The 9,616-nt window shown below is 42.3% G+C and overlaps 3 protein-coding genes across 3 annotated transcripts; all 3 read right to left on the minus strand.

The window, feature by feature from the left end:
• Window positions 1–181: 181 nt before the first annotated feature.
• TEOVI_000570300 (variant surface glycoprotein (VSG, atypical), putative) lies at window positions 182–1,588 on the minus strand (the record flags this gene model as incomplete). The annotated part of the gene is made up of 1 exon (XM_067221964.1): window positions 182–1,588. One exon carries the CDS (start codon window positions 1,586–1,588, stop codon window positions 182–184), a length of 1,407 nt encoding a protein of 468 aa, XP_067078065.1.
• A 2,124-nt stretch (window positions 1,589–3,712) lies between these two features.
• On the minus strand, window positions 3,713–4,186 carry TEOVI_000570400 (uncharacterized protein; the record flags this gene model as incomplete). Its single annotated transcript, XM_067221965.1, has 1 exon — window positions 3,713–4,186. One exon carries the CDS (start codon window positions 4,184–4,186, stop codon window positions 3,713–3,715), a length of 474 nt encoding a protein of 157 aa, XP_067078066.1.
• A 3,148-nt stretch (window positions 4,187–7,334) lies between these two features.
• TEOVI_000570500 (Trypanosome variant surface glycoprotein (A-type), putative) lies at window positions 7,335–8,324 on the minus strand (the record flags this gene model as incomplete). Its single annotated transcript, XM_067221966.1, has 1 exon — window positions 7,335–8,324. The coding sequence occupies one exon, from the start codon at window positions 8,322–8,324 to the stop codon at window positions 7,335–7,337; it is 990 nt and encodes a 329-aa protein (XP_067078067.1).
• Between the last annotated feature and the right edge of the window lie 1,292 nt (window positions 8,325–9,616).

Here is a 9,616-nt window from a genome sequence, read left to right on the forward strand (position 1 = left end):
GGAAAAGTGTTAAAATATATCTAATTACCTCAAAATAGAAATTTTTCATAGATTTCATAAAATTGAGCAAAAATAGTGAAAATGTTAATATACATACAAAGGAAGAAGCAGACATCAGAGAATTTTTTTTACAATAAAAGAGGAATCTTTGCAAGTTTCACCCTCCCATTTACAACTTTTGTCACCTTAATATTTTTGCCTTATAAGTTCCGTGTCTTGCACATCCAGTTGTAGCCACTCCACCTCCTGAATGCTCTCTTGTTCCTTGGGTTTTCTGCTGCCTTTTCTCCGTAGGTTTGCATTCCCCTTTGGTTTCACTCTCTCCTTGCCATTTGCAGTTAGTTGTTGCGCAGGTTGTGTTTGTTTTGTGGGCATCACAGCCGGTTATTGTCCCTCCTGTGATAGATGTGCTGTCCGCTACCTGTCTTACTGTTGTTGTGTTTGCCACTTCCCAAGCTTCAACCATTGCTGCTTGTAGCAGGGGTTCTAGCGCAGCCATCGTGCTTGTGGCTCGGGCGGCTGCCTCAAGGGCTGCTGCTGCTTCTGTTGTATGTTTGACCCATTGAATATCGTGCCAAGCGCTGCCAGTCCCTTTCGCGTAGTTGGCATATTTGACGCAGACACCGCTTCCTGCTGTCCCGCCACAGTTGTTGTCGCCGCCGTTTTTTCCTAGGTAGCCGTCGCTGTCTTCAACTTGGATCTTGTCCCTTACCGTAGTCAGCGCCGCTCTGATCCCGCTTGCTGTGGTTTTGTGTCCTTGCTTTATATTGCAGCCTTTTTTGAGCTCGTTGAACACGATGGCTACATCTCCGGCTGCTGTAAGCTCCCACTGCTTTGATACGTGTCCGCTGCTTGCTTTGGCACAAATTTTTTTGTCTCCAGTCGGCGCTGATGTTCCGTCGTTGACGCATACGCAAAGCAGTACATCTCCCAGCGTCTGCTTTCCATTTAGTTTTGCCCCGCTCGCGCAGATGTTGCGGACTCGCCCGCTTTCCTTTGCTCTTCCGGTCGTCTCGAAGTCACTGTTGCCGTCGCTGCTGCCGTAGAGCGCCGTTTTGAGCAAGTCTGTGACAACTTTGCCTGATCCCGCTTCTACTATCGCTTTAAGTTCATTGAGTTTCCTCCTTACCGGCTGCACTCTTGTTAAAATGGTTTCCAGCCGCTGCTTTGCCAGGTTCCGTGTTGCTTCGTTCATGGCGTCAAATTTGCTGATCGCTTTTTTTTTGTCTGCGCTGTCGTTTGTTGAAAGTGCTACCGCCGTGTTTGCCCAGTCTGCGTAGCTGGCTGCCCACGCCGTCGCTACGGCTTTGTGCTTCGTCTCTGGGTTCCATGGCTGCTTAACACCTTTGCTTGTGACGAACTGGTTTCGCCAATCCGGCCCTGCTGCCGACATGTTGGCTTCAAGAATAGAATCATATGCCTGTTCCCATCCTGTAGCGGGTGCTGCTTCGTCAACTTCGCCAAGTGCTTCTGTTAGCAGTGTACAGAGTGCTCCGTACGTCCCAGAATTTTCGCCTTCACCGGGGTTTCCGTCTGATGGCCGTGATGAAAGTGCTAGTGCTGCCGCTATTGCTAGTAATCGCCACATCTCTCGTATTAGTTAGCTTTCTCTGCTTCTTTTGAAAATTACAAAAGTGTGTCGAGATCTTTGAGGGACAAAAAGCTGGTGGGGTGCCACATTCTGTTAACAGAGAACTGCTACGATTTGCTTTAAAGCTAGAAGTACTCTCGGATTGACTCGCAGTCTTCTAAGATGGTGCGTTTTTATCTAATCTTCGATCTTGTAAATTATCTTTACTTGTGAACAATTAAATTTCCTTTCTATTCTCTCGGTATACGGTCTAACATAAAACTCCACATGCACTCTAGTGGTCGCTACTGTGTAAAATAAGTGCTTAACATTGGGATATAGAACCAACTTAAAAACTATATCTGCCACCATCATCTCCGCAGTAACAATTATCTATTTATCTGTGAAGTGTAGAACACAATCTTCTCTTCAACCATTTTCCTACTGTTCTGCAGCGTGTCCAGTTGGTTCACTGTGTGTTTCATTGCATTTCGTCTTTCGTCACTTTCTCTGTGAATGACATAGTGAGTCCGTTTGGCCTCTACATTGCGCTCCACCTCTTCTCCATATCCTTGTGTATGATGCCCATCGCAATGTTTGTGTTTTAAGTTTGACGTGTACCACCTCCCTCTATCTTTTACTTTTTTTAGTAATAATTATTGCCCATCTTCACTCATTAACTTAGTCCTATTGCATGTTCCCCATTGTTTTACGTGCTTATATTTTGCTTGTCCATTCCATCTTCACCACTACTCTTATTATAATATTCGTATATACACATCTCAACACTATTATTACTATCATAAATGTATCTAAAATTTATAAAAAATAAGATCGAAATTATAAAAATATCAGAATAGAAATCACTTTCCATGCACAAACACTTCACTACTTTACACAGATAGGTCACAGTCACGCATATTTCACTAACTTTTCAAACTTTTTTGTTTTTATTTTTTACTTACTTTTACATATTTATAACGAAGTATTATAGCATATAATATTTTAAAAATAAAGAAGTCTCTCTTAATATAAAAATTTTATAAAATTTCATAAAATTGATTTAATAATATTATAATTCTAGAATTATAAATTGAGACAAAAAACACAAAAGCAGCATCCATCAGAACTAATTTCTGATTTGCAAGGAAGCTGGAATCACGGCATTTATAACCGGATTTGTCAGATCCATCACTATTTTCTCCTTTCCAGCCACAGTGTTTTGTACCACCCTGATTTGCTCCCTCACAAGCTGTCTGGTTTAGAAAGCCGCCGCACACAGGTTTAGCAGTATTATCCCCGCCTTTCTTTTCTTCTTTTTTCTGTTTTAAATTTGGTTTCGCAGTGGCGTCAGTGTCGGCGGTTGCCGCTTCTACTTGTGTGCTTCCTGATTTCTGTGAAAGTATATAAGCGAGGACTTTTGCTTTGGCATCCGCCGTTGTGACCTGGCCGACTGTGGTAATGCGGCTCATACTGGGTGGTTTGGATGGTAGTGGTTGGTTTCCGGCTGCTTCTATGTATTTTTTGTCCATCGTGCCGCCTATCCCTTTGAATTGTTCCTTTATAAGCTCTGCCATTGTTGCTCTTATGCCGGCGTCATCAATTTTTTTTTGCTTGTTGCGTTGGCCGCCAATAGGTATAGCGCAATCTCCTGTGCCGTCGCATCGCCAGCCAACTCTTCCAGCGTCGTTTCCTTCAGTGGTTGTTGTTGTTGAATCCATGCTTATTTTAGATTCTCTAGCGAATTGAGTATTTTGCCCGCCGTGTTGATTGCTGAGCTTCTTATGTCGTCGCTTTGTCGTATTGCTGTCGGATCCTTGGCAGTTACTTCAGTTGTCGTCGGCGCCTCTGTTTTTAGTGACGCTGGTGTTTTTGTCGCTAAAATAACGTGAGCCCCGGCATGGTTACCGCTGCCGTCGCTGGTGCACTTGCCGGCGGTCCCACCGTGTGCCGCCCAGTTGCCGGTCCCTTCTCCCGTGATCTGAAATTTCGCACCTGATAGCAGTTTTTCCGGTTCTATTGCGGCGACGATGTTTACCGCTTTTAGCTTTGGTATTAGCGCTTTGATTTTGTTCTTCAGCTGTCCTTTCTCTTGGACGTCTGCGCAGAGTGTTTGCTTGCTGTACTTGACGTCAGTTGCGACTATGCACGGCTTGTTACGGTCCCTCTGGCAGTCTCCGGTGCATTTATTACTGGCTGGGAAAAATCGGCCGCCGCCTGAGCCGCCGCATAGTTTTCCAGCCTAGCCGCTAATAATCGGCTGACCGCCGTGGCTTCTTGTTCCAACGGTGCAGCATTTTCTCTATTCCGCTGGGCTGTCCCGAGGCCGTACAAATAGAGTAGCGCAAATTTTGCCCTTTCAGATCCAGCTGCCGCTGCGTTTCGTGCAACGTTCCACATTCTCATCGTCAACTCGTCTTGTGCCGCTGTCCTTCTTCGAGCACTAACTTCCTTTGACACGGCAGCGATAGTTGCTTCGAGATGCTGAGACTCGGTGCACCATGAGTTGCTGCCGTGCGCTAGAGTGTTTGTAGCGTCATTTACCGCTGTCGTCACAGTTAGTACTTGAACTGCAGCTATTGCGGACCAGAAAACTACTGCTCCCTTTGTTAGCATTTCACGGGCCGCTGGCTTTTGCCGTTTCCTCTGTCCTTTTGAGCTTGTGTATGGGCTTTGGCCTTGTAAGTTTTCAGTCTAACTTCTTTTTGCTGAAAATAAAATTAAGCATTGTCTGGCTTGTGCTGTCACCGCCACTTCAGTTTGAATGTATTTCGTCTCAACACAGCTATTCTATATTTAGTTTCAACTACTAATGTTTTGTCTATTTGAACGGTAGTCAATGCCTCCTTTTTTATAAACCACTAAAATACTCTTTATGTATGATATATTCGACGCTTTGAATACAAGGGATTGACGCTGGTGTTTAGATGTTTGTTTTTGATCCCCTAGGTCACCATTTTACCTTGTTTCCTATGAAGGTCGTCTGTTTGGCTGAGAGGTTTCCGGTCGACACAGGCCCATCCAGGGCCTTTCTTTGAAGAAGAGTTGCGTTACTAACTTGACAGCTGCTCTTAACAATTTCTTCGTAGGTATGGCTGAATTACCGACTTTACGAGCAGGAGATAAAGTTGTCACATGTCTTTAAACTTTTTTAGTATTGTGAGCTATAGTCTCCAAGGTGCATTTTGGAAGTGCGAAGATGAGCAGTATTGCTACTGTATCCACACCTGCTGTGACGCCCATTACGCGGTGGCCTGCTTATGTTGAGGAACTTTGCGGCCCTCCGGTCCTTTTCAGTTACAAGTTAGTAAAAATTGTAACTGAAAGCTGCAGATTATAGCTTGAAACGTCGGCGGTGCTTTCCTGAACTAAACCCCCACTTGGATGCAGCTACATATATAGCCTTGTTCTTTAGACTTGATTAGTGAGCTGCGAGGCTATTGCGCGTCGTATCAGCGCTTTTTTGGTTTCGTGAGTATTGCCACTGCAAATAAAAGGCAACACTTGCGGGCAGCGCATTGCAGTGTCTTTATTGTAAAAATATTACTTTCCTTAGTCATATAATATCCACTTCCAATTCCAATCTATAGAATTCTGTATTTACATCGTCTAACAAATCTAATATTCATGGTCGGCTTGTTATATCAGTGCAGTTCAACTTCTGTTGTGTGGATGCATTTCCAATGACAATATAGTGCTGTTTTTTCTGCCATGCGAATGATCTTGAGCACTTTCCCGTTTTTGCACTACTTTATTGCCAGTGTTGTGCGCTTCTAGGCTAAATTCCCATTTCCTTTGGCATTTTTTGCTTTTGGCTGTTCGGTACATTACATCACTGCCGCGTCAGCTAAAGCCTTTATATGTTTGCCCACTGATTCATCCATGTCTGCGTCCGCTCAGAGTACTACTGGGGCCGGTGAGGACCGTTGGTTGTCGTAGTCTTGATATGGTAGAAAAGATGATTGTCCTTTGTACATTTGCAGATATATTCAGCTTGCGCTTCTTATTCTGCTTTTGCTGTCAAAGGTTATCCGTTGATAATCCCTGTTTTAAAATCTATTTACAAATAATATTATATTGTTTCCCACAAATGTTAGCTACTTTAAATACATCTGATGAAAAGGAGTTTAAAACATTACCTCACACTTACTGACTCCCCTTCTCACTCATGCTCCTGCAGATGTTACTTCTTCAAAGTTGCATAGTAGGATCCGCCATAACATTAAAAACCGCAGCCTCCACTATATCTGCAATAGCATCAATCCATTTGTGAGTCAAATACACAGCATAATCATTGGCTTATTCTCCTTTATGTATCATTTTCTTCTGTGATTTCGCTTGTTCTATTTGATTTTGCGCTTTAATCTTTTCTTTTTCGTCTTCTGTTGCTGGTTTTGGGAATGATGTAGCAATTCCATCTCCGTTGTCTACTTTATCGTGACTGTCCCTTTTCTTTTTCCTTTATCACAGTGCTTAGAACGATGGTCAGCACTATTTTAGTGCTTTAAACAGGGCATATCAAAGTCTTCTTTGTCTCCTTTTCTCATTCTGTGTATCCTTTTATAATAATATTTTCACTTCCCGTCACCTAATTCCCTTTCACTAAGTAACTACCATTTCATTCCTTCAATTTTTCAAGTTCATCTCTTTTGGCTTTCCAGTCACTCTTTACCGCTATTATAATATTCCTATATACACACTTACAACACTCTTCTATCATTATTATTATTTTCATTTTTATTATTATTATTATTATTATTACTCTTATTATAATATTCGTATATACACACTTAAGTTCTCTCCAATAAATATAATAATTATTATTTTACTTACCCTCTTCTATCATTATCATTGTTATTATTATCATTTAAATCCTAAATAATATTCATAAAATAAAGAAAGTAAACAAAACTAAAATATCACCTATTTTTCATACCCTATTCCCTTATTAATTTACACCCATTGACCACTATCATACATATTTTACTAAATTTATATATTTCCATCAATTTGCACATTTTAATCGGAAAGTGTTAAAATGTAGCTAAATTTAGAAAATTTATCGAATTATCTCAAAGTAGCATATTATCGTATTTTTAATAAATTTCATAATGTTGAGCAATTATCCTTAAATTCTCATAATTCTAACAAATTCATAAAAGCAGAAATCATCAGAGCCAATTTTCGATTGAAGAGAAAACTACCATTTCGGCATTTTTCTGTATCCTTGTCATCTTCTCCATCTTTACCCTTCCTCCATGCACAATTTTGCTTGTCATCTTTTTTCTCAGCTAGGCAAGCCTCCTTATTGGTTCCGTGTCTTGCACATCCAGTTGTAGTTGCTGCTCCTCCTGTAGCTCCATCTTTCCCTGCTGTCTGGGCTGTTTGCTGTTCCCCTGCTTTTAGGGGATCTAATGAGCATTTTTTATTTTTTTCGGCGGCATTCTCATTCCATGTGCAGGGGGATTGGCAGGTGCTGCTGTTTTGGTGTTTGTTGCAATCTATTTCTGTAATTTTTGGTTGTTGAGGTGGACTTTCAGCAGAGGTTGCTGCCGCTGCGAGTTGTTTCATGTGGTGCAATTGGTATGCCCTTGATGCTTGCATAAGTGTTGCAATGTCGTCTATTAATTTGAGCTCTTTTGGCGATCCCCTTGGTAGCAGCTGCTCGTTTAGTGTCGCAGTTTCCAGCTTTTTCCAGAATTGCTCGTTGATGTCGACCGATGGTTCTCCGAACAGCTGTTTTATTTGTTCGTTGTACTGTTGTTCAGTTAAGTCTGGTTTGTTTTTTTTTCGCTTTTAAATGCTCCATTAGGTGTGGTTGGCATAGTCCGCTGTAGGCCAGGTCCGCTCGAGTTGGCAGGTCTGTCTGTTCGGGAGCGTTTTGAGCTGCGTTCTTTAGATCCCTGAGTGCCTGCCACGCTTCATACATTAGAGGTATTTTTGCTAGGTTGGCTGGGTTTGCCCCGGCTCCCGTCGTTAGGTCGGCTAGGTTCAGGGTCTCTTCGCTGTCGTCGGCTTTGCGTTTTAGGAGGCCACCGGCAAATGGCACATCGATTGCACTCCCTGCTGCTCCATGCGGTCCCGTGTCCGTCCTCTTGAATATTTTGCAGCCTGTGCCGTCGGTGTTTTGTACGTTGTCGTTTAGCCCGAAACTTGTACCTAGTTTTGCGAAGCCCTTGTTTGTTACGTGCTCTCTGCTTCCCAAGTCCTCAGTTACATGCCCGAGCTTGTCAGGGGCCACAGGGGGCAGTGGAGAATTTCCTGTGTAATGCGCGGTGCAGCTTGCTCCGGCAGAGCCGGTTTGACAGACACAACCGCTTGTCCCGCTGAGCAGCCGGCCCACGGTCTTTGTGAACTCGCCGAGGTGCCCTGCTGCATGCAGTGCCTGAGCTGTTTTCTCTATAAGAGCTGCCGTTGTCAACACGTGCTTCCTTTTGTTATCAGCAATCAGACCGTCTAAGCACAGAAGCAGGAAATGCCACCTTTCTTTTAGCTTCACGTCTGATAGTGTTGATGCAAATGCCTCTGCCTTCCAGTGCTTCTGGCTTCCGTCCTGCTCGAGTCGTGTCACTTTACCGTTTAGTAGAGCTGCAACATTTGCTGACGTTCGTAGGTCCGCTGCGACGCCGACAATTTTCGCCCATGCGTCGGCTCCTATAGCTGCGTCTGCTGCCGTTCGCGTTGCAACGCCCTTGTCTGTGCATATCCTTAGTAAAAAAGCCGATACTGCTAGCACAGCCAGGAACGTAGACATCTCCGCTTACTTTTTGCTCTTTCTTTGATTTAGTGTATATTTGTTGTTAAAAATAAACCGCAAAAACTGGAAAATTGATGGTGTTCTTGCACTGCTAGCTCGCCTGATGACTGACCTTGGTGGTTCATTTGCCTGCCCGTCGCTGCGTAGTCTTTTGAAATAGGAAAGAAACCTTCTTTTGCAGCGCCTTTAAAAGCACATGAAGGCACTGGTTTCTTTCTTAGTTTTCTGGACTAGCCTCTGCATTTTTGTTCACAGGTCATATACTGGTAAATGGCGTCACAACACTCCAGTTTCATCTACAGGGAAAGTTTGGTCGTTTGCAGGTCTTCGCTTCTGTTGGATACCGTTGACCATGGTGCACGCAGATTTTCTTTCGAATTAATGCGGCAGCGCATTTATTAGTCCATATCTTCTACGTTTCTTCGGCGACTTGTTTCCATGCCCTACACAGTTTTCAATATCAAACCTCCAAAACCCTTATTTCCTTTTATTCTATGTTTTTTTCTTACAGTCTAAATCTTCCACTTTCATTCGATGAATTACTGTATCTCCCCCTCATTTTTCAGCGCTGCACCTTGGGATCCGTCATTATATTAAAAAAATACAATTTATTAATCTTTTCTGCCGCATTGATCCACTTTTACGCTAAATGTTAAGCACTATTATAACATTCTGTGTCATTTTACTCGTTATTATTATTTTATTCTCTGATGTGCTGTCGCGCGTCTCAATGTTACGTCCCGCATTCTCGCTTTTTTGTCTCCTGCATGTATTTTTTTCCGATTAAGTAGCAGCTCCGTATGGCCAGTGCACTGAATTCTGTATGACCATCATATTCTCCACCATCACCTTATCTTGTATTATGATGCCCGGTGTTATGTTTGTGCATGGAACTTCGAATATTCTACCTTCATTCCTAATCCATTCTCTGCGCTCCCTTTAATAATATTCCTCGTGTTCCTCCACTTCCTCTCTGTCATTCATTTTCATTGCACCCTCTCAATTGTTTTAAGTGCTTATATTTTGGAAGGCTACTTATTCTTTACCACAATTAATGATATTAGTATATACACAGTCACAACACTCTCCTATCAGTATCAATATTATCATCTTCATTATTATTATTATCATAACTTTAATTAAAATCCTTAAAAAACAAAATGAACAAAATTAGAATAATACAAAATTTTATTTCCTCTCATCTTTTACTTTTTACACATTGACCTCTTTTACGTTAAATTTACTTATTTTTACTGATTTGGCCATTTTCGCATAAAGGTGTTAAAATA

This window comes from Trypanosoma equiperdum (assembly GCF_001457755.1).
Source record: "Trypanosoma equiperdum strain OVI genome assembly, contig: ctg_1525, whole genome shotgun sequence".
NCBI classification, from domain to species: domain Eukaryota; phylum Euglenozoa; class Kinetoplastea; order Trypanosomatida; family Trypanosomatidae; genus Trypanosoma; species Trypanosoma equiperdum.